At 38.2% G+C, this 26,014-nt stretch overlaps 1 protein-coding gene across 1 annotated transcript in view; it reads left to right on the top strand.

Moving 5' to 3' along the window:
* The window catches only part of NPAS3 (neuronal PAS domain protein 3), an 846,643-nt gene that overhangs the window by 779,835 nt on the left and 40,794 nt on the right, over positions 1 to 26,014 (top strand). The window contains 1 exon segment of the mRNA XM_079127214.1: positions 955 to 1,073. Coding sequence (XP_078983340.1) covers positions 955 to 1,073 — 119 coding nt within the window.

Below are 26,014 nucleotides of genomic sequence, written 5' to 3'. Positions count from 1 at the left end.
ACCCTCTTTGTTGTTTGAAATTATTTTTTGTTGTTTTTTCCTTTCGAATAAGAAAAACTTTAATATTTAAGAAGAGTAGAATTCAAGTACCTTTTTAGGCTTTAAACCCCCCAAATTATTTTATTTGCAGGAAAAGACCTAAATTCATAAAATACCTTAAAAGCTTGTTTTTAAAGAAAACAGACTTAGACTGCCTTCTGGTCTGTTTGCATGAAGGTGTTCTTAGATCAGCAAGATTTCAAACTACCACTTTTAAGTTTCATAAGTCTACAATTTTCTACATACTCTAAAAACATATGAAAGGAAAGAGTAAGTATTTTGTTTGAGAGAGGAAACTTATTTTCCTATAACAGAAGCAGAGTGAAAAAAAGAGACCCCTGCCTAATATGGGTGAAGGCCAGGGGCAGGACGCGATTGTGACAGGAATAGGAAGTTGACATTGTGAGTAGTTTTGATTTCTGTCCTTTATACATCCCATTCTCATCCCTCTGTCTGGAGTCAGTCGAGAAGACCTCATGCTTCTTGTCCCTACAATAAAGAAAACCAACTCAGGAGGGCAAGGACATTGGTCAGGATGCAGCTCTCCAAACTTGACCCCATAAATCTACAGGGCCCTTCTTTTTCCTGACAGTCCTCTCTGCACAGGACTCAACTAAGCCTCAAAGTGAGCTACAATTATTTACCATTAGACCCCACGTAAGAAGCTGCTGCAAGTTAAAAGACTTGAAAAAAGCTCTAGCTAGAAACAGGAGAGAAGCTACTTTAGACACATTAATTTTTCTTTTTTATTTTCCGCAAAGTAAACATTCTCTAAATGAGGTAAATTGATTACTACACTCTTAGCACCCATCAGTCATTTATTTTTAGTGAACTCAAGGATTGCACCTGAGCAGTAGCTGTGAGGGGCTGTGGAGAGCTCTAAATCACGTGTGTATGTATTTTTGTATTCCTCAGTGGAGTCCACCAGCCCCAGCCTGCTAACCACTGACAACACCCTTGAGCGTTCCTTTTTCATCCGAATGAAATCTACTCTGACCAAACGCGGCGTGCACATCAAATCATCAGGATATAAGGTAAGCTGGGTTCAGAGAGGGGAGACATTTCTGTTTCAGGCCAATCCGAGGTAATTTGCATTGAGTTTTCCAGATGCCCTGGGTCTGTATAATTAACACATGTGACCTTGACCAGCCCATAGGGTTCCTAGTCATCTTCCTGTCTCAAGGTAGGGCTTCTTTATACCTCCTTATCACTTTATACCTCCTTATCACTTCAGACATTGCTGATGCACTAAATGCCCCAGGGTCATGTCTTTTCTTAAAATGCTGGTTAATAACATGCCAAGTGCTTCAGCACCTGCAAGAAATTCACTTTGATGGAGAAGGTGACCCAAATTCATATCAGTTCTTAAAAGGAGTACTCTAGAACTGTTGCTTATGAAAGTTCTACTTCTCTCACTTTCCCCTTCAAACTCCCCCTTTCTCTTTAGGGAAAGACTGTCCAGTTTAAGAGCATTGTGGCTACTGAGATTTGTACGCTTATAGATAGGAAAATCAAGTTGGATGTTATAAACCTTCATTCTGAAATCATAGTGATTGAACAGTTAGTCATACCTAGAATACACAACAAAGTATATTTTCCTCACAAGCAGAGACCAAGTCTGGAGTGATAATCTGCATTATTATCATTTAAAGTTAAAGATATAAAAGCCCTCTAATCTCGAGATTCCAACATTCCAGTTACTATAGCAACATAAATTAATACCTATGAAATGCCTTTGGCAACCTGAATCTTATCAATTTTACAGCGCACTAACCAATCTTTTAAACAATATTTATTGTCTGTAGGCTGGCAAATAGAAACAGAACGTACTATCGATGTAGTCAGCATGACCTTCCCAGTTCTGGACTTTAGAACTTCGGATAACTCAGTTCTTTAAGGTGACCATGGCATTGTTGAGGGTAAAAACAGCTGTTAACATCAGGCATTGAAACATTCATATAAGTCATCAGGAGACAAGCAGCTGTATAAAGTCAGAGTCAGGCACTTTCTTTGACATTAATTCTTCAGGAAAAAAGAAAAAAAAAAGAAAGAAAGGAGGTGGAGAAGCAGGCCCTTCCAAGGACGACCTTTAGCTGAGCTGTCCTACAGTCTGAAAGGTACATGTGGTGCAACCTTGACCTTTCCAGGGTGAGAAGCAAAGAGGCAGCCAGGGCAGTTACTCCTGCGCCTGCTGCCTGCTGCCTGCTGCAGTTCACCCTATAGAGGCTTGCTGCAAGGCAATGTATTGGGGGAAAGAAAATAGACCTCATACTTAGCACCACTTTGTATTTCCCTGCCTTGCTGAACACTCTGCATTTATTAGTTGCTAACTCTGTAGCATTAGCCAGTTTAGGATTCTATAAACAGACTACAGATGTCAAGACTATTGTTACTTTTAAGCCAGAAAGAGGCATTCTTTGCATCTCAGATTTTAGGAGTGATGAGATTTCCTTTCAATTCTTTTCTGTCTCTCAATATTACTTCTTCACCTTTTCTGAGTTATACTGGTTTATGGGGCACATATCCCATGTGGAGGAGGTTTTAAAAATGCAATAGTTAGTATAATTCAGTATCATAAGATAATGTAATTTAAAAAAAAAATCCTTTTATACTACAAACTAGAAATCACAAAGCTCTTCAGATTTTTTTGGTCTGCAAGAGTACAGTGTGGCCAGGTGTGTGGCACACACCTGTAATCCCAGGGGCTGGAGAGGCTGAGGCAAGAGGATCATGAGTTCAAAGCCAGCCTCAACAACTTATCAAGGCCCTATCTCTAAAATACAAAAGGGGGACTAGAGGTGTGGCTCACTGTTTAATAACAGGTTCAATTCCTGTTATTAAAAAAATAAAAAGTAGACTGTGTGGATAAAGAAATAATATGGAGAAACAGTTTTGGTCTAGACAAGAAACCAAGTATTTTGTGTTTGATTTGCCCTACAGGTACCTCAGCAAAGTTGATTTTGCTGCTGGACCTGAAAGCAGACAAATGAAGATCTTAAGTACTGATACTTCATTCATTCAGCAAAGATTTATTGAATTCCCACTATGGGACTTGTTCCAGATCCTAAAAATCCAGCATTGAACAATAGTTTGTTTTTGCTTTCATAAAAAGTTTTCCCCTTACAAATCCCACCATTATGTACAACTATAATGCACCAATAAAATTATGGAAAAAATATTTCTCCCTTACATTCTATTGGGGTAGATGAACTATAACAAGTCAATTAATAAAGAAGGTGATCTCAAAGAATAATGAATAGTAAAGTAGCAACAGCTGAACTCTAGGGCCCTACAATATGCTGGGCATGATATGGTTTGCATGTATTAAGCATCACAACGATCCTAGAGAAAAGAGGTTTTATTGGTTCCACTTCACTAATAAAGAAACTAAGGCTAGGGAGGCTAATTAATATATGCAATATCATACATCAAAGAGGACAGAGCTTGAATTTGGGGAGTCTCACCACACACCCCATGCACTTAACAATTAGGCTACACTACTATACAGTGTGAAATCAGGTAATGTGAAGGAGTGGCTGGTGGGGGCCAGAGACCACTGCAGATAGGAGGGTCACAGAAGGTCTCCCTGCATAGATGACATATCACCTATGAGTAGTGAATAAGAAGGGATCACCCTATGAACAAATGGAAGGAAAATGTTTCTGAAGCAATTGAAGTTTAAGATTAAAGACATCTTGCTATAAAGGTGGCCTTCAAGAAACAAAGTATTAAAAAGCACAACCTTGAACAAATAGGATTGGAAAAGATTTGGAGCTATTCCAGAACTCATGAAATCATAAAATGTTAAAGTAACCATACTCCTCTACCATACCCTATTCAAAAATCTTTCCCAAGATACCATGAAAGTCTCCACCTAGTGCCTTATCCCCCTCCCCAGAACTACTGCCTACAGGAGTTGATTCATTCACCATCCCCCAGTAAGATGAATCACCCAACAGATCTGACTTGTCCCCTCCTCCTTCTCAGTGAATGAACATCCCTCATTAATTTACCATGTCTGAGATTTGGTAGAAAAACTGACAAGAACCCATGACATACACAGCTGAATAACATCCCTATTTATCTGTTCATTCTCAGTAAGTAAATCTAGCAGCTTATAAAACATTCCAATAAAACTGGTAATCACCCCACCACCACACAATAAACACAAATAAAAAGAAACAGCAAAGATAATTTCTCTGTCCCAATATTCATCCTAATTTATTACTATTGTGTGCATCTCTCGTTTCCCTTAAAGATCCAAGATGGTAAGCCTGGCTCAGTGCAGGTCACTAAACTTCCCTCCATTTTCTCCTGTGACCTTAGTACATGAACCTTTAGAATGCACTCCATCACTTTATCTGTTGCTGTTACCACTGACAGTAATCACAGAAACAAAAGTACCACTTACTGAACATTGACTGTGTCAGGTACTGTGGCAAAGACTTTATACTTATTTTCTAATCCATGAAACATTGTTTGAAAGCCTCCTTTATGTATCGTTATGCTCATTTTTCATGTAGTAAAACTGAGGCTTTCCCATGTTTATAGCTTTTAGTTAGCTAATGAGGAGTCAAAATTTAATTCATGCAATATTTTTTGATTGATTGGTTGATTTTTTGCAATACTGGGGATTGAACCCAAGGACACTCTACCACTCAGCTACACCTCCAGCCCTTTTAGTGTTTTTATTTTGACACAGCATCTTGCTAAGTTGCTGAGGCTAACCTCCAACTTTCAGTCCTCCTGCCTCAACTACCTAAGTTGATAGGATGAGGATCATGAGTCACAGTGCCCAGAGTGAATTCATGTGATTAGGTTCTAGCATTTTAAACCCTTTCTTCACTGTGTAATTGATAAAGTCCAAAGAAAGGCTCAGGATGAAATGGACAACAGCATATGAAAAATTAATGAATTTAAATTTTTAAAAGAAAAAATTCTTGCCTGATTAAAACCTTCCCTTTGTGGCTCACCAAATCCCCCTGCACTTATATACCCACACATGTTGATTACAGTGCCCCCAAGGAGTTTGCAGATTTACCTTCTTTTCCAGGACTCATACCTACTCACACAAAAGGCTTAATGTCTCTAAGCTGAAAATCTGAAATGATCCAAAGTCTGAGACTTTTTAACACTATCATAATGCTACAAGTAGAAAATTCCACACCTGACTTCATGTGACAGGTTGTAGTCAAAACATAAGCACACTACAAATATAGTATAAAACTGCCTTCGGGCTGTGTATAAGGTGTCTAAGCAATATAAATGAATTTCATATTTAAACTTGGGCCACATCTCCAAGATATCTCATATATATATATTTATTCCAAAATCTGGGGGGGGGGGGACCCTGTAATTTGAAACTCTTCTAGTCCCAAGCACTTCAGATAAGGGACACTCAACCTGTACCACATAACTAAGAATCTTAGCCAGAGAAATGCCAGTCTCCATCTACTACAGAGTATAATACAAACTGTTATGTCTTAGTTTGCCACCCTAGTCCTCAGGAAAGTCACCCTCTGTAATGAAGTTTCCTAACTATGAGCTGACATTGGGTTGTTTCTGTCCTCATTTGCTTTGAAATCCACAGTAGCATGTTATCTGGTCCAGCCACTTCTTATGCCTTAGGGGCTTCCCTGTTGTTTGGGTCTCATTGTTGGGTACATATCTTAGCATAACACAGCTTCCATTTAAATTGCCTTGCATCCCTATTCTGCCTTCCTGATTAGGTCTATGGCTGGGGGAACTCACTAGGTGTAGCACATGGGGTAAAAGGAGATACGTAATCAGGGAAATTATAGAAGCAAAGACTAATTGGGTCGCCTCCTTAGCTCCTGTCTTTGGAGGATAGTTTCCTTTGGTGTGGGACTTGCAGTTTTCTAATCTACTCTTAAATGCCCACCAGCACCACTGTCATTTCTGGAATATTTATCCCCACACATTCTAATGTCCTACTCTGATGGCGTAGTAGAACAGCCTAGACTGAGAAACAAAGAAAGAAAAATCTCTGTCCTGTTTTACATAGTGCTGAGAATGTCTCTGAACTCTGCACAGGGAAAATCAGCAATGCAGGGAGTTCTGCTCTGACACAGGCTCAGATTACTAAGGGAGGATGGGGGACTCTGGATTCTTCAAAATAAACAGTCCCCCATCTGGGATGATTCAGATATGGATTTGCCTGTAGCTAAGTGTTGAACTAAATGACTTCTGAAATCCTATCCAGCCTCCTTATGATATAAAGAATCATAAAAATAATTGGTAGGTTCACTGGTTTATTAGGATTGCTGATAAACCTCAGTTTTAAGAATAGCTATATCTAGACATGAAGTAACAAAACCAATAAACTAGAAGGGACAAATGAGTCAAAGGAAATTCTTTTGCCTTCTCTAAGCACGAATAAGCATGTCTTTTAAATTGGAAACTACTCATGTTCATTTTTAAAATTCATAATTGTATCTGTTCTATGGAGTGAGGTGCACACATAATTTTAATTGTTATTTGTTTCATTTGGAATGTCATAGATCCCTTTAAAGATTTGATGAAATCTGTAGAGCCTCTCCCAAGGTAAATTTATTTTGCATCTATAGGTTCTTGAATCCTTGAAGTTTCTCCATTGGTCTCAAGTTACAAAATCCTATTTAATATGACATCTCTAGTCCTTATTAAGAAATTAAGTTAACGCATCTTCACGGATACAATAGCCCTTTCCTTCCACCTCATTTCTCCCTCTCATTTATCCATCTAGTGTTAATACATACTGAAGTCCTGTGGCAAAATACCACAACTCCTACACTGCAGAAATACAAAACTAAGATTTGCATTTTGATATCCTTATTCAGATAAGGATAATCTTCTAAAATGTTTTTATCAGAAAATGTTTGTTAGAAATAGCATAACTAATATGTTTAAATTATATCTGTAGTCAAGACAATTCTTATAAGTGGTACCAGTTCCCTCCTTCCTGTTCACTTAGGTGTATATCACTAGAATTCCCAATGTCAAAATCACAACTAGCAAAATTTAAAAGTTGAAGTCTCTTCATATGCAAACTTGGTCTTGATTGAATGTGTACAGTAACAATCTCAAGATGATAGCAGACTAGCAGGGAATTACTACTTACTGTATCAGTCATTTGAAATTTTAGTTCTTGATTTAATTCTTCAATGAAGTCCACAATACTAAGATGCCCATCTTTCCCTCTTGCTCACCTAGTACTGCCAAGATGGCCTGAAGCCACCTGCTTCTGTTTCCATTCCTCCAGTTTAAGGCCTTTTTCCAAACCTATTGTGGGAAATTTCCAGATTACTTCCCAGGAGAATTGACTTCTCCATTCTATCCTATGACCTGCTCCCTTAAGTATCTTCCTGAAGTCTCAGAGATCATTCACTTCTCTAGTGCTGTGTCACTAATGGGTCTCAATGGATCACTGGTGCCAACATGTTTCAGAACCCCACCCGACCTTAACTTTCCTACCACCATCTGTAACACTCTTTCCTGGAACTCTTACCAAAGTGTACTAATCATCCACCCAATCACCTTTGTTGAAATATATTTGCTTATTCACATGGATATGGTTTTGATGGTGCTATTTTCTTTTCCTAAATGCCGTTTTGCCACCTGAAAAACTCTAAATATCAAATATTGCTTCTTTTTTCATTTTCTCTAATCCATGTAAATTAAACTATTAGTTTTCCCCTGTGTTAAAATAACATCTTTAGGTGCTACTTTGCACTCTCTATACCCCAGTTTTATTATCTATAAAATGAAGCTTTAATAGTACATGACCCAAAGACTTCCTGCAGATCAAGTGAGATGACACAAGCTCAGCTAAGGATCTTCTCTCCATTTTATAAAGTACTTTCATATAATTTCATATGTAGATCACAATAATTATTTCAGGAAATCATCTCTATTTCCCAGTTTTTAAGTTAAGTAAAATCGAGGTACAGAAATATGAATTGACTATTCTAAAGTCACATATACTGTAAATGGCAAGACTGAGAGAGGTATCTAGATCTTGACTTAAAATGCCTCCTTTTCTAATATAGTATTAGATACTGAGTACTTTCTTTTTTTTCTAGTTTTAGTTGAATCATTAAGTTGTTTATTGAAATTTTCTACTTTTACAGACTGCATTTTTATTCATTGTACACAAATGGGGTACAACTTTTCGTTTCTATGGTTGTGCACGATGTAGATTCATACCATTCTTGTAATCATTCATGTACATAGGGTAATGATGTCTGTCTCATTCTACCATTTCTCATACCCCCGCCCCCCACCTTTTCATTTCCCTCTATATAATCTTAAGTTCCTCCATTCTTCTCTCACCCCCCTACCCCCCACCCCCATTATATAGCATCATCCAATTATCAGGGAAAACCTTCAGCCTTTGGTTTTTTGGGGATTGGCTTATTTCACTTAGCATGATATTCTCCAATTCCATCCATTTATCTGCAAATGCTAAAATATTATTCTTCTTTATGACTGAATAATATTCCATCGTGTATATATATCACCATTTCTTTATCCATTCATCTATTGAAAGGCTATACAAGCAATTAATAAATGTATGAAAAAGTGTTCAGCATCTCTAGTAATTACAGAAATGCAAATTAAAACAACTCTAAGAGTTCATCTTACTCCAACTAGAATGGCTTTTATCAAGAACACAAACAGTAATAGATGTTGGCGTGGATGTGGGGAAAAAGGCACACTTTTACATTGCTCGTGGATTTGCAAATTGGTGCAGCCACTCTGGAAAACACTGTGGAGATTCCTCAGAAAGCGTGAAATGGACCCACCTTTTGACCCAGTTATCCCACTCCTTGGTTTATACCCAAAGGACTCAAAATTAGCATACTACAGTAACACAGCCACATCAATGTTTATAGCAGCCCAATTCACAATAGATAGATTCTGAGTACTTTCTTATTCTGCTTTGTCCCCTCAGGACCTAGCACAATATTCTGCATATAGTTGCCACTCAATAAAATTTGGTTTAATTGAATTGCATGCTTTCTCTTCTTCTGAGGTACAAATGGGGGGCGGGGTGTTGATAATACCATGCTGTCTGGCATACTGCTAAAGATCCTGCAAACTGACAGTGTCTTTTAGATGTGACCATTGGAATAGCTATGAATTCAAATAACCAGTCCATGACCTGACTCCATTTTCTCCATTCTGCCTACAAGGATATTGTGAATTTCTATCACTGATTTACAAAAATCAAAATGTACCAGATCCACAGTGTCCCCTTTAGCCTCCAGTTGAGGAATCTTTTCAGGAGATGAGAGGTTATCATATTAGCATCACTTATTCTTCATGACTTTTTATCAAACTCTGGTGATCACCTTTTCTTTCTAAATCATCCTTCAAAAGTTTTTACTAGAGATTAACATTTTGGGACTCTCCCAATTTTCTTTTCTTTTTATTTTTCCCCCTCCTCTCACTCATTTGTATGTTTTTTGTGGTGCTAACTGGGGATCAAACCCAAGGCTTTGCACATGCTAGGTAAGCACTACTCTACATCCCCAAACCCCTTGATACTCTTTCTGAAGATTAGAGTGTTTGCCAACACCTTGCCTTGTGGCACAGTTCCATGATTTCTCAGAGATTGCTAAGGATATATGAAGCATTATCTCAAGACTCTAGCTGTTTCCTGCCCAAGAGGGTATCCATATGCAGTGAGTTTTAACCCTACCAGGAGATACAGCATGGAGGTTTACCTAGCACAACTGTAGGTAGCCATGTGTTAGTGGTCTTCTCTGAAGATTTCTAAGAGCATAAACTCATCAATGAGGACTTGCCCTTTCTCACAGACAAGTGTGGACATACTAGATGCCATCTGGCTCTTTCTTCCAATCTGAGATTTAGAGATGTTCCAGGTGTCTGGACATTTCAGTAGTTCTCCTGAAGCTTACTTCAGCTTTGTGTTGTCTTGAACTGATGACTACAGTATTCCAAGCCGCGTAAAATGTAACTGTCTTGTCAAATCAAAAGATGAATTTTCAGAGAGACCAAAAATTCTGTCAACCCATTCAGGCTTTCGAAGGCTATGCATTTATTACTTTTCAATCAACCCAGACACCCAGAATAAATTGAAGGAGAAAAAAATTTCCAGGGTAGAATTTACAGGCAGAGGTTATCCTGATGAAAAATGCAAATAGAGGAGAGAACCAATAAAATCAAATTTTTAAAATCCTATTATCTCGTTTTAGTCTCTGCTCACCTCTGCACAACTGTCCATTACAACATGGTTTCCAGTGTCATTTTAAATACAGCTGACATTGTTTCTGATCTTAAAGAATTTATTTCCCATTACCATGGCATGACAGTAGTTCCAGCTTGGGATATGTCATTTCTGCCGGGACTAATCAGCTAGCTATTTTACCAACTAGAGGCATAATCACTAGCCATTCTGTGAAGTGTCTGTAAATTCCAAGTATGTCAGTGATTTCAACCTAAGTATGTTGCTAACTTACAAGTCCTTTACTTTCCATTGTACAGATTACAGAAAGAGAGTAGGAGAGGTCACAGCATTCCTCTTTGACTTATGCTCCATCTTTCCAGGTTGGTTTTATGAACATTGGCTAACTAAGAATAACAAAAGTGATGATCACTTTGCAAATTACATCACTGATGCAAAAATTAACATCCTTTTCTATATGTACTTTCTTTAGTGACCTTCAAAAATCATAGTTAATTCTCTGTAAATATATTCTCAATCTAATAGATCTGTTTATATAATTATCCCTCTATGAGACATTGGCCCATTGAAATTAGTTTTAAAAATTGACTTAAGAACTAAAAGATAAACACAAACATAGTTCATTAGTTTTTTCAGGCATGGCAGTCTTTAACATACTGAGATACCCTGTAAACAAATGGGATAGCCCAAAATATCTGTTTCCCTAAAGTAATCTCTTCAGTAGTCTGAAGTAGAAGTTATTTAACTCTTCACACAGTTTAAGGGCTTCCAGATACATCACCCTCTTTGGTCCTGATTATCTCAAAACCAGTCTACTGAAGAGTGAGTAAGCACAGAGGCTATGACGTCACATAGCCAAGGATTTGGAGCTAGCCCTACATTCCTAACCCTTTGGCTTTATAAATTGTTTAACTTCTTTAAGTATCTATTTGCTACCTTGTAAAGTGAAAGTACCAAGAGAACCTCTTTCATAAGTTTACTGTGAAATAAAGTGAGAAAACTCAGAGAGAGTGCTTCTGACAATGACTGGCCCATATCAAGCACATAATAATGTTCATATGTGAAATTTCAGGTTTATGAAACTCATATTGTGAGTTTGACAAAGGCGAATCTAGATGATCCAAAACCTTAGCTTCTTCAACTCCGCATATGCCCCTGTAACTATGAAAAGTAGTAATTCATCAGTAGTATTTCAGATTATCTCCTGGAAGTTATGTGAGCTCTAGAATAATAAATGATTTCTTCTGAATATAGAAAATGCATTTATTTCTGGGAAATTCCTCCTTGCTTCAGTGTCCTGAATAATGATTTGATTATAAGGGACAAAATATGACTGAAATACGTCATGTGTCCCGTTAACAAAAGAAGCACATACCAATGGTTTCCTCTGGGACTGATTTAACAACATGGTGAGACTAATATAGCCCTTTAATGTAAGAAATGAAGTAGGGGCAGGGCTAATTTGGTGCTGTGGATATCTGGAATAAATGGGTTCCTGTAGCCCACAGGTTCCAGGTATGGTGAGAGCATCTACATACCATAAATTAAACCCTCTAGGGAAGGCAAAATACCACTGTGGCTTAAGCCTTGCTGCATGGCAGAGGTGCTACATACCATTCCACAGGGGACTCTGTTGAGTCATTCCAAATGGAGGAAAAGAGCCAGGATTCTAGAGTTCTCATCTTCTCATGTATAGATTTCTCAGGAGATAAGGAACCAATCATATCATCCCACTCTCTATAAATGCTCCCACCAAACTCTACCATCAGACTAGAAAAATGACCTCATTGCAAAGTTATTTGCACTTTAAACAGAAGAATCATCTGTGTAATCAGTTCTCAACCCTCTGTGGTAATATTGAAGGGAGAAGTGTTAGGCTGCTGCCTTGGCTCTGTCTGTGTGTTAATCTGAACTACCTCTGAGCAACATACCTCTCTAAGTTACCATTGCTTTTCCCCACCTATTTGGCAAATTTCTATGGAAACAACCCATAAAAATTATCACTTGAGTTACAGCAGCATTCACATCTTCCTTTTGCCAGGACCTTCATGCCTGCTTTTTATTCTCCCTGGAGTGTATATTGCACTGAGATTTTCCTAAGGATCACACATGTATTTCACTAAGATTTCTGTTCAAACATCACTATCTTCACCTCCCCATCAAAAACACCTCAAGTACAAGCTCTGTACCCCATCATATGCTTTATCCCACCGCCTTATTGTTCTTGATAGCACATAATACAGCCTGACACTGTTTTATATATTTGTCAATAGTTTTTCTCCTTCACTAAAATGTAAACCCAAAGCTCCTAAAATGAGATGTATAAAGGAAAGTAAATAAACTTTTGCTTTCAAAAATGAAAGAATGTAAAAATATTGTACATGATTTGCACTAGCTAAGGCCAAAACATATTCCTTCTTTGGGTCAGAGTTCCAGGTCCTATAAAGAGGATTTAGAGATGAGAAGATGCCATCAGTGAGGTTATTTAATTTTTTCATCTCCAGGCCCTGATAAGTGTAAGTTGAAGTTTTCCTCCTTCTGCTTTTAAAAAAGGTACACTAATGGTTGACATATTCTATGACGTATTTTATGCTATCATTCAGTTTTTAAAAAATCAACATGTATTTAACTTACACCCCACTTGTACCCAATTCTAGTGGCTAGAGCTCTAGAAGCACAATCAAGAGATACTTGATTATTACTTGGTAGTTCTGAATATATTTAACAGTCCTCAACAGCCCCTTATCAAATGTCCTTCAAACTCATGATTCCTTGTAGAAGTCATGAAAACAGAGTGGCTTAATAGAGGCACACCTGGTGGGGAAGAGTCAGAAAATTCCACCCCACTACCAGCACTTGTTTCCTTACTTGCTCTGAAATATTGAACAAGTAACCTAGTTATTCTGAACTTCTGTTTCTTTGATTAAAAACCAAGTAAACAATAGAACTTCCCTTTCATGCTCATTAGTGGAGACAGCATCCCTGTTAGCTCCACTGTGTACCTTAGGGCTATAGGGCCTTTGGGATGTTCTGGGTAGAATGGAATAGAGGATTTGCCTACTAAGGAACAGTCCCTGATTTGGGGAAAAGGAGAAGCTAAAATCTATAGGGAAGTCTGGCAAGAGCCATTCAGAGTCACCAAAAACTACCATATTTCTTTGTGACCAAAGCTAGTTTGAGAATCTGAAGTACTCCAGAAACATTTAACTAAATCAATGCTGCAAGGTGTTAGAAGAGGTCTGGAGAGAATTTTGTAATTCTTAGCAGGGCTCAGTAAACTTGTGTACCCTGTCACGAGTCCTTTAAATGGAATGAAACCACTCGAACTTGGGAAATCAATCTAGGTCCTATATTGAAGACAAAATAAAGTGGTGATTTGAGAAAATATTCCCCTTGCTTTATGCCATGAGTGGTGGCAAACTTCTTTTTTGCACTTACAGTAACATAATTTTGTTTATATCAAAACAATGACTCTGTGCCAAACAACATACAGCACCATGTTGTTATGGAATTTATCTATCTTCCTCTTTCATTTTTTTTTTACTGGCAATTAACTTATTGGTAAACACATGTGCCAGCATTGTCTGCAATGGTTGTAAGTTTCCAGTTGAAAGGTTCTGAAACTTTAAATATGACTGAAATGGCCCTACAGGCAGGTGAATACTGAGTAAATGCTCTTAAATGATGAATGGAATTTACAGTATTATAACTGTTAAACTCCTCAAAGAAAGACATCACACAAATATAAACCACTGTTATACTTAACTTGTTATTTTGTTATGAACTACTGTTTTCTCTATGAAATGTGTCTTTTCTCTTTTCATTGAAAAGATTTAGAAAGTGATACAATTTGCCCAAGGACCCATAGTGGCCAGATCCCAAGCACCTTGGCACAGTGGAGGAAAATCTAATTCTGTGGATTCAAGGTCCAAGACACAAAAGTGGTACCTGTCATCTCAGGTTCTCAAGCACTCAGAGAACACTGCAAGCCTGCCGTGATGAATTAAAACCCAAAGGTAGACACAGATTGACAGCAAGGCACTCAGTATGTTAAAAAAAAAAAGAACCAAGAAACTGTACTGTAGTTGTCCCATGGAGGATTGGGAGACTGCAAAGCCTAGAAAGGACCCTTATCCAATCTTCCTCCCCAAACAGTACTTCTCCCCTTGGAGAAGACATCAGTTGGAGGTGTGCCACAAGAGCCCATGAGAAATTTGGATCCTCAAAGAATCTTATCTTTTCCCTTTTTGCATTCATAAATCACTCTCCTAATCATGCCATCCAGTCCTAAAAATTTTAAGAGGATGGTACTCGGCTAGTGAAAATTCATAGGCACCTGCTCTTGATTTACTCCCTGCTTAGAATAACTTTTATACAGCTGTGATATTGCAGAATGACTCTGTTCAAGGTACCAAACAGTGGGGCTCAGTCAAGAAGGGATACATCGGATGTTTGGGTTATAATTATTTCAGCTATTCCTTTTTATTTATTTTTTCTTTACAGCATCATTAGTAATCTGTCACTCTAATAATATTAATTCCCTTTTGACATCATGGAAGTAAGAAGAAATCATCACTGACATCAAAAATGAGGTGATATTTCAGCAGTATTATTTCACTGAAGATAAAATGGAAAGCTTTATTACTCCCCATGCCTCCAAGAAAGCTGAACAAGGCATATGCTGACCCTAGAGTTTCTCCACTTCAGTTCCTTTCAGACTGATAGGAAATAACTAATTTTAATTGTTCCAGCTAGTTTGTACGTTTTTTTCCCCAAATCTTTATATCTACATACTAGTTTAAAAAAAAAAAAGCTTTCCATTTATAAGAACCTGAGAAGACAAAGAGAATCCAGAGTAACTAAGAATAATCTGTAATTTTCATTCTTCAACATCACCTTTTTGTTCAAAGTATTTAGGCATTGATTTCACTCAATCATGTGGTCAATACCGATTGTGTGCCTCTGTGTATTACACACTGTACTGGGTGCTAGGAAGACAAAGATGGATAAACCAAGCCTGTGATACGGAGAGCAGAGTCTAGATTTAGGCAGGCACACAAAGAAGAGATTGTGAGAGTGCGATATGAGCTACAGTAGAGGTGTGTTCGATGGCAATACCATGAAATGGGTAATCTGTGTGGTGCAAGGGGAGAGGATTCCACAGAAAGCATCATTTTAGCCAACTCTTAAAGGATAGACTCCCCCTGCAGAGATATTAGGTGATTAAAAGGTGTGATTTATGAATGCAAATCAGCAGAGAGATGGAGGTATCAAGTGCATTGAGCAGAAACATCTCTGGCTCTTGGGAACCAGGACTGAAGACATCTGGACTGACTCGGCAAACATAGCCCAGAGCAGGAGGCTTCATTTCATGCATACCACCCCCATGGGATAATCAGTGTTCAGGGTAACAAGGATGAAAATTTTGAGCATTTCAATGTTAACAAAATTTCTTGAATTCATTATAAGAAAAAGAACATGATTTTCTAACCAGGAGACCATGAAAGTTGTTCTTAGCCTATAAGGACGGAGACTAAGTATTTCAATTTATATAAGTCATTAGAAAATTTCTTTTAAAATTTTTCAGGTTTTTTTTTTTTTTTTTTTTTTTGTCCTATCATTCTGTCAACATGAGTATGTGAGTACAGGGTTTTTTTTTTCCCCCTGAACCTTAAATTTCTCAAATAAATAGACATTCTGAGAGGAGGAATATGATCTTCCTAGAACCAAACAAGGAGAAGGAATAGAAACCAAAAATCCTTATGCACTGAAATCTTGGATTGCAAAATGAATCAAAGTAGGAAGCAAAAATTAAACCTCAGTCTCTGGCTGCTTAGTCTATACACTGCTGGATGTTTGGAAAAACTCCTGTATTTGGCACAATATACATTTCAGGCAGCCTGAGCTCCCCTTAGATATATTATTAAGTGAAACCCCTGACTTTAAAGATGATGACTTACTTCTCATTAGAAGAATTATTTTTTCTTCAAGTCATTTATTTCTAATTTTCATTGGCTATTCAGTCATTATACTAATTGTAGTAATCTTTGAAAATAGTGTTATCTAAGCACCAATCCTTTTGTTCCAATCAGAACTGTGCATGTTCGATCAGTGACAACACATCTGCAATTAAACAACTCTTCTCAAGCAAGCAGTAACTGATGGCATAAAACATGAGTTTTATAACTGCAAATATTTGATATTATAAGTGGGGTCTTAAAAGAATCAAATACAGTATCTGAGTACTGGATTTTCAATATGAACAAATTTTCACCTTTTCTCCCTCCTCCTGTGGGGGGAAAAAGAACTTTTATATCCCTTGATTGAATGCTTAATTACTCTTTTTTTAAACAAACTTTCAACAGATTTTTAAAAAGAGATCTCCCCCTTTCTCCCTATTTTTGCAGTGTCTGCATATGCTTTATCTTTCTATCAAAGATAATGTGAAACTTTGGTGCTTTGTGTTGCAGGTCATTAGTTGAGTTGCTTTTTATCTGCTTGATTTTATTTATTTTTCTTTTTCAAACATCTTTTTCTTCCCCAGATAATCAATGCTCTCAATTACCCTCAAACGCATCTATTTCTATCACCTCAAAGCCAATGTAACCCCATGGAGTACACTTCCAAACCAAGCAAGAGCCATTTAAGAGTAAATCTTTTTGTTTAAGTCAGCACTCAGGATTCAAGGGGAAATCACATCCCTAGTTGGTTCTTGGCTTTTTTTCATTACCATATGCAGAGGCTAGAGAAGTGAACTGGACACAAATGGGCTGGGGGCATGTTTGGTTTCTTTGCATGTACCAAAGCAACGCAGAGCTGATACACAATAAACAAACATGCATTATGAGTTGTTTTCAGTCACTTTATAGACACACGCATTCATAAATTTTGATACGGTTGTAAGAAGCCGACTTTGATGGGACCAAACTCACAGACGAGCTTTCGATCACTGGAGCAACCATAGTCTAACTTTATGTTGACAATTTATCAGCCCTTCTCCGTCAAGGAAAATTGTTTTTTAGTGCTTGCCTATTAGCAATCACATGCATAATATGAAATTGAGTTTTGGGGAGGACGGCCTACCATCTGTCTTTCTGAATTTTTTTTTCAACATTTCATGCTCAAGTTCAACTCTCAGTGTATCAGAATACTACAAAACAGGATTCACCCATAATACAGGCACTTAGCAAGAAAAATGAGCCAGATACCAATGTAATATTTTAACTGGCAGACTTTAAAAAAGGAAAATCATTGATACCCCAGTCTGTCCATTATCTTTTGAGTGTACTTCAAATGCTGCCTGCCTCTCAAAGCCAACTTTGGCATGGCTGCTTCTTGTAAAGAACAGTTCATTCATTAGTGTGCTTTGAGAAATGTTCAAATATTTTTACAAAAATAAAAATAGAGAAAATGTAATGTAATGTGAGATTAAGAAAATGGAGCTCTGAAAGGCTAATATGAAGCCTGAAAAAAATGTATTTAATTTCTCTGCCAAGTTCCAATATGCTAAGATTTTTTTTTTTATCAACAACATTGTTTTTCTACAGCAATACCTGCCTCAGGGAAGAATTGGTTTTGTTGCTCTCAGGATTATATTTCTTAAAATATGCTTAAGATGATTCTATTAAATTAATAAACAAAAAAAAAAAAAAAAGAAAGAAAGAAATAAATAGTACACTCCCACAATGTAGAAGGATTGCTCAAAAGAACATTCCCAAGCCTTTCATGTGTAACTGCATTTGTGTGGCAGGGCATTTATTATGCTATAAATTCCATCACTGATTTTGGCCAGTTCAGATTGATTCTGCAGTAACTGTAAGTAATGAACCTTCCAGAGCCAAAGGGGGAGGAAAAGAGGAGGAGGAGTAACCAATACACTTGTGGCTGTGGGAATACAAATCGTAGGGTTCATTTAGTCACAGCTTTTATCAGATCATGCAGCCAATACCCTAAAAAGCAGGAAAATATATATGCAGAAAAATCTACAGGTTCCTTGGTCTGACTTCAGTAGCTACAACAGGCAAACAATGAGAATGCTTAATGAGGAAAGGAAATGATTTGTTTTTCCCCAAAGCTTTAATTCACAAATTCCTTCTCATCTTCCCTTCCCCCATCACTTATTATAAGGGCAGATGTCCATGTACAAGAGCAATAAAATATGGAGATTTCTTTTCCTATTGCTATAGTTTGAACCTTAAATGTCCTCCAAAGGCCTGTATAAGGCTTAGTCCCCAGCATGGCACTGTTGGGAGGTGGAGGTACCTTTCAGAGGTGGAGCCTAGCGAGAGGTCTTTAAGTCCTCGGGGGTGCACCACTGAAGGATATTGTGGGAACCTTGGTCCCCTCCTCACTCTTGCCTTTGCTTCCTGACCATAAGGTAAGAAATTTTGCTCTGTCACATTTTTCTGCCATGATGTGCTTCCACAGGCCCAAGGCAATGGACTGATCAGGGACTGAAATCTCTAACACTGTGAGCTCAAATAAACCTTTTCTCTTTATAAATTAATTACCTCAGGTATTTGTTATAGTGACAGAAAGCTGACTAACACACAAAGGAAGCTTAGCCTCTCTCAGTTCCCTCCCTTGGGCTGGATGGACTCTTCGTCCAGAAAAGTCTCCCAAGGGGTTGAGGTATAATAATCCTCTGTTCAAATATTTGTAAAGAGAAAAATGAGCTACCCTGGAGAAGTTGTCTCTTGAGCCTATTAAGAAAATAAGGTAACAAGTGAGAGAAACAGCAGGAGAAACACATATTCAGAGGCACCCCATGAACTCCCTGAGGTTATGACTAGAGAAAGAAGTGGGTGAATGAATGAAGCTGAGGTATGAGTAACCTGTACCACAGTAAAGCAGCACCAGCTTTTTTTTTTAAAGAGGACTTTTTGCTGATATTCTTTAAACCTAAGCAGTAAAGTAATAGAGTGGGTGTTAGCGATGGAATAGTGCATGATTTGGGATCATAGGTATAGGCAGAGATGGAGTGGAGTAAGCATCTTTGGGTAGCAAAGGGAGGAGGAGAATATGGAAAATAATGATGTTGAAGATGCATTTCAGCTTGGGTGAGGTGGGTACGCACCTGTAATCCCAGTTACCCAGGAGGCTGAGGCAGAGGGATCATAAATTTGATATAGTGAGACTGTATATCAAAATAAAAAATAAAAGGGCTGGGGTTGAAGTTCAGTGGTAAATTGCCCTTAGGTTCAACCCCACTGGGGGGTGGGGAAGCTTTTTACCTGCTAGAGAGTCCAAGAAAGTGATCACTTTTTCTTGTGGGCTAAGGCCAGGCCCAAAGAGCAGGCTCCTTAGTGATAGAAAAATGACCATGGAAATAGGGAAGCCATGGCTTCAGTGGAATGTGGGTAGGCAACAGTTTATGTCAATTTTGGGATCTGTGTCCGCAACCCCGTCCCATTACGTTTTCAAAAAGACAGAACTACAAAGAAATAATTCATTTTAAAGAATGGAAAAGCATCTTCACTTTCCTTTTCCCAAGAACAAATACCACACACTCTTCTGAGAGTCTTTCCCTATATTTTTCTCCCTATCCTTCCTTAAAATTGTTGAATTATAAAGCTGAAAGATCTGAAGAGGTTTGAGAATCATGAGGTAAGACTGACAGAATGGACCATTTGGGGCCTTTTTGAAACATGCACTTTTCTCATTGGGGTAACTACCAGGAAATGTCTCACAGAAGGAATCATGGATGGGATTGACAGGTCTTTAGATACAGCAGTAAGAGTTAGCCAAATAGGGAAGCCACGGTCAATTTTAGGGGGCAGACACTGAACAATACAAGAGTGCCAGGCTCAGAGTGGACATTTCCTGCTCCAAAGGAAACCCGACTTATGTGTCACTTGTCACAAGTAGCATTATTAGAGCTCACCATGGATCACCATGACCTGACCTAGCTACCTAAGGACAGCATGAAGGAGAAGACAAGTGAAAAGAACTGCCTGGAACTACCTTAAATCCTCTTTTAGTGGGGAATATAAAGAGTTTCAAAAGATAGCAAAGAGTTTCAGCTCCATTCATAGAGAAGAACTTGCTTCCAAACTGAGCCTAAAGTTTCTACAGTATGCACAGCACATGGGCCCCCTTTAATTCAGTCCAATCTGGTATTTCCAGTGATTATATTGGAATTTGAATGAGAAAATGAGAATTACTAAGAGGACTGAAATGTGAGTGTACTTCTAGAACTGTTTGGGATATCTTCTGGGTGTGAGGGAGGAGACAGAAAATAGGCCTATGGACAAAGAGAAGCATGGTTACATGTCTTTCCAAAATAACGAGGTAACTCAGTAATCATATTATAACCAATTAAGAATACCACAAGGTCACTTGGTGAGTTGCATAAAAATTGATGTTAATTGAGTAATAAATAGAAGTTGATTCATACGTATCATTAAAATCTAAACTCTCCACAGCTATCAGCTATGTGATATTAATTATTCTAGCCTAATAGAGCTATGAAACAAAATAAAAACTATAAATTATTAAAACTTGAAATTCATCATTGATGCAGTTATTTATAAGTAGCTTTTGTGTGTACGCATATATACATGTATGTATATAAAATAATATCAAAAATTATTTGATCAATGGAATTTTGAGTGACTTGGTAGAACATATAGACCCCTGGTCTGAGAATCAACAGATATAGGTTTTAGTCCTGGTTTTGCTGTTTGGTATATATTTGACTGAGAATTCACTTAATCTGCCTCGGTCTATTGAAAAAGAATAATAGTACCACTTTTGAAACATCATAGAGTTATTATGAGGTTAAGGTTAAGATGTTATGAGTGAAAATATTCTGTAAACTCTAAGTGACTGTGACTAGCCAATAATATGATCTTTATTGGATTATAACTGTAAAGTCTAGGATTTTAGCATTTCAGAAGAATTGGTTTAGCTTACATTTATCACTAGGAATTGATCTCTTCCTTATTTTTGCTTCTGTTCTTGGAGCATTTATTTTTATGAAGAAAAACTATTTTTAATAGAGGCCTTCAGAATACCCATTTCTGTAAAGAGCAAAAATAGAATGTATGTTCATAAAGTAAGAGGAGGAAGATAGATGGAAGATACCACCCGGGTTCTGTCCCCACTGTAGTCTGTGGGTTACCTCAGGGTAAAGGATCATATACTCATCAGAAATAAATCAAGGTTGATGGGATTAGGTTGCACAAGGACTCGGCGAACACTGTAGACCTCACAGGGCTCCTTGTCATTGTTGCTCACATCACTTAATGTTCAAGATTAGCTCCCTAGTATCATCATTACCCAACTTTGAATTTGGTATTTCACTGATTAGTGACTGAAACTTTATCCCTCTTTGTACCTCACCTGGAAAAAAGTAATCAGTTACTAAAGTCTGTAATTAGTGCTGTAAAGACTTTGGTTTCCTGGAGTTAAAAATGGAAGATATTCCCTTCAGAATCCAGATAAGCCAAACACACCTACTAGGACATTTTCTATAGTTTTACTACGGTGGCTTCTTGAAGTACCCCATTATGTTCCAGGAATAACTAACCCCTATGAAGAATCTTACTAGTATAAATCTTTTAAAGGAAAATCCATATCAAGAAGTTTCGAAGTAGAAGGGAGAACTGAAGAGTTTTAGACTGCTCAGATGGATCAAAATTGGAATTGAGAGTGGCAAGAGATATAGGGTAGACTGTATGAAAGCTCTGAACTTGGAGGAATGTCAGAATTGTATTTTAGCTGTATAATCATAACCAAGCACTTCACCTCTCTTCTCCTCCAGTTCCTTATACCTAGACCAGAAATACTAATAGCTGTTGTACCTGCCTTCAAGGCTATTGTAAGGATCACAAGAAATTAAATTAGAACTTTATGAGTTCTTATGCAGTAGACAGATGTAGAGTCATGCAAACAGTCAGTCATCCCATAGTCCAGTGCCTGTGAGGGACACGGAGAAACAAATACATTCTGTGCCTCTGAGGAGAAAAACAGAGACAGAGGCAAAGGCAGAGGCAGTGAGAGAACTCTCCATGATAGTAGGTACCTAAATTTGACAAGGTGGAAGAAACAATAATAGTAGGAATTCAAAGGAAGAGGAAAACTTTATGCTAATATGACCAGAGGGAAGAGGGATTTGATAAAGATCTTAATGAATACATATTATTTCCACCAATGGAAAGGGACAGAGGAAGAATTCCTGGTCTGAGAGGTGGTCTGAGCAAAGAAATGGAGAAGGTAAATTCAGGAGATGCTGAAAGCATTTGGTGTCTAAGGAGGGAAGCCAAGGAAGATAAGCCAAGTGGTGAAGTTTGGAGCTAAACTATCATAAGTCTTTCATGATTTGTGACAGCTAAGTTGTGACTCTCATTCCAGAATGGATCAAGGTTCTTCAGTAGTGAGAGAAGAATGATCATCCCTATTTGACGAGGGAAACTGAGGCTCAGAGAGGTCACATGGTTATTCCAGATTTACACAAGTACATGAGAGAGATCATATCTCTCATGGTCTGGCTTTCTTCGTGTAAAGCTATCTTAGGAAGATAATTTTGGCAAGAAAATGTAGGATGGACCAGAGTTGGGGGCAGGGGAGACACCAGGCCTCTGGTATAACTCGATGATAGAGTGCATGTTTAGCATGAACAAGGCCCAAGTTCAATCCCCGGCACCAAAAAGAAAAAATAATGAGAGACCAGTTCAGAAACTGCCCACCAAGGGGTCCACATGTGAGCTTTCAATGGTCTGTATTAGTGCAATGGTACTGAGAATGGATACAATGTCAAGAGTAAGAGAGAGGGCAAAGAAAGAGGCTTCAGTGATTGGATATTGTGAGTTTCAGAAATGAGTCTGAGAAGCTGGGGGTGGTGGCACAGGCCTGTAATCCCAGTGACTCAGAAGGCTGAGACAGGAGGATCACAAGTTTGAGGCCAACCTTGACAACGTAACAAGATCCTGTCTTAATTAAAAAAAAAAAAAAAAAAAATGAGTCTAAGACATGTAATACCCTCAATAATTCTACCTTTGAACTCCGATGAAATGGAAGGGTTACCCAAAAAAATGGTCCAAAGTTCAGGCCTGAGCAGCTGAGCACTAATCCTACCCACATTCATTCCTTGCCTTTATCTGGACAAGAAATTGGCCATTTCTTTCATTCATCTTTCTAATATACCCCTGATCACACTCCAATTAGGCACAGAAAGACAGACTGTGTGCTTCCTGATACTGACAATAGCCCCAGCCCTGGCACAGAGAAGTGCTTGAGAGAAGTGAAACGTCCACTGGTCGATTGATAGAGTGAATGAATGAATGCCTTCAGAGTTCTCTTCCTAATTCTCAGGTGGAGTCAAATAATCCTTGCTTCAAAATTCTTCAGTGGTTTCCTCTTGTCTGTAAAATAATGTCACAGCGCATTCACAGTCTTCCACAATCCAGCCAGCTTCATGTATCCCAGCATTTCGCCACCTACTCTGTTCTGTCCTCTCTGGGCCTCTCAGTTCCTAAATGCAGTTTCACGTCTCTGTGCTTTTGCTTATAATAGCTCTCCAAACCAAATGTCCATCACACCCTACTTGCTCGTAAAAATCCCACACAAACGCAACCTCCTGCGTGAGAACCTCTCCACGGCACCTGGTGAGACCAGTCCCTCTCTTCACTCCCAGCAGGCAACTGCTGCAGGTCTTATTCAGGGTTTGACTTACACGCCCACCTGCCTGACACACTTGTCCTCTAGGGCCTGGCAGAGGGTTCGCTCCTAGTGAGCGTTCAAAGGGAAAATAAAGTGGCAAAGGGGCCATTTAGAAAGACAGAGATGAGCTTAATTTTCATGTTCTCTTATAAAATTTACCCTTTTTTTTTTCCAAATTACCCTCAGTGAAAAATAAAAATCATTTAAGTATTACATATTTATACAAAGGAACTGCTTCCTTTCTCTGCCCATTAAGATGCAGGTAGTTTTACTTTAACATTCAGGGTTTTTCTTATTCCTTACTCAGCAGAAAAAGCTCGCTCAAACAAAAGGAAGAAACTGACATATTTTGGATTGACAGATGTCAAGGGACACTACCATCTAATTTCCTTGTTGATTAATTTGAAGGTAATTTCCTGGTAACCCAGGCTTCCAAAAATGTATTTTAAGTGGCATGTTGGTAAAAGAAAATTAATTTCTCTGCGTTAAACTTGCCAGCTTTTGAATTAATTGCATGAGCATAACAATCAATTAATAAATGTTAAGCAAACAAGGGAAAATCGGTCAATTAAAAAATGACAAAATTGATTCCAAGGGTAGATAAACCAAAAGATTGTCATAATGCTCATTTCTAAGTTTAGATAGCCTGCCTCTGTACAACCTACCTCCCACATTTCTACACAGCATTCAAATTGCTGAAGCTTTATTATAATTTCTTATAAATAAATTACCACCTAAGCCCTCCTCACTGCTTTATCAGGATTAAGGAAACTAAACATAAGCAGCAGTCCTCCAGCTACCAGTAGAAGGTCATTGCTCCAGGAAGGTGTACCACCCACAGTACTTTGCAGATGTACTTTTAAAAGGGGAGTCTTTGCCAGATGGACCGATATTCCCTAATTGTTTGCCAATGCACTCTGCCAGAAGGATGCTCTGTATATTGTCTTCCTTTCTCCCGATCATACATTTAGATGTCTTCCAGAAAGCAGGCAAGATAGGAAATGTCAGAGCCTAAGGAGAGTGTCTGCCACCTTAGCACATTTAAATTAAACCTTTTGCCCATACTTTTACATCGGGGCTTGAACATGAACTGGGATGCGTGCATTTCCTCTCTTACTCTGGATTTTGAAATGTGTTCCCACACTTGAAAACATAAGTGATTTGGAAATGAAGTTTAAGGAAAGTATATGAAGAATAAAAATTGTCTATTGAGAATCCCTTACAGATTACATAGGCTTTCCTGCTAAGGGACGTTGTTGTTGTTCACCTGGTCTGCTCTGCCTGTCCTGACTCAGTGGCATCTTTTATCAGAAAATGCACCCCTTGTTCTCTCAGTCTGGACTAAAAAAAAGAAAAGAAAGAAAGAAATTAATTCAGAGATTGTGGTATTCACTTAATTTATTTCCTTATTTTGTCAAGTGCATTCACCATAATGGATAGGCATAAAACTCTGGAACCATTCCATTTTAACATATAGAAGATCTCTGAATAAAGTTTGCAAAAAAAACAGTGACACTAAAGGACATGTGAATTTCTGTGTCCAACTGAATCTTCATTCAAATGTCGAGTTTCTCAGTCATAATGTAAACAAAACCAAACCCATCTCCAAAATATTTAGCTCTCCACCAGCCCTTTCCATTTCACTGACACCCTCCATCCTGGGACTCTGGACAAAAGCTCTGGCATATCCTTCAATTCTCTTTGCCTCAGCTCACACACACACACACACACACACACACACACACACACACACACACACACACATTTATTTAATACCTCATCAACTCTACCCTCTGTTAAATTCTGTCAACTCTACTTTCAGAGTTTTTCAAAAGCCCAACTATGTAGCACTGTTTCCTCCTGAGCTACCATCTTCTCTCTCACCTGGATCTCTGCAGGAACCTTGTACTTGGCCTTCCTGATTTCACCTGGGCCCCAAAGCAGCCATTTAAAGCAACCAGAAACATCTATCAGATCTTAGCACTCCTCTTTGTTCTTTTTATCACTGGATCCTGAGAGCCTAGGACACTGCCTCACAATAGATTAATCTCATTGATACTTATGAATGAAATTATGTAGTTTAGATGAGGTATATAAAATGAC

Source organism: Sciurus vulgaris (genome assembly GCF_902686455.1).
Source record: "Sciurus vulgaris genome assembly, chromosome: 2".
NCBI lineage: Eukaryota > Metazoa > Chordata > Mammalia > Rodentia > Sciuridae > Sciurus > Sciurus vulgaris.
Note: the sequence above shows the minus strand (reverse complement) of the source record. Positions and strands in the feature narration are given on the sequence as shown.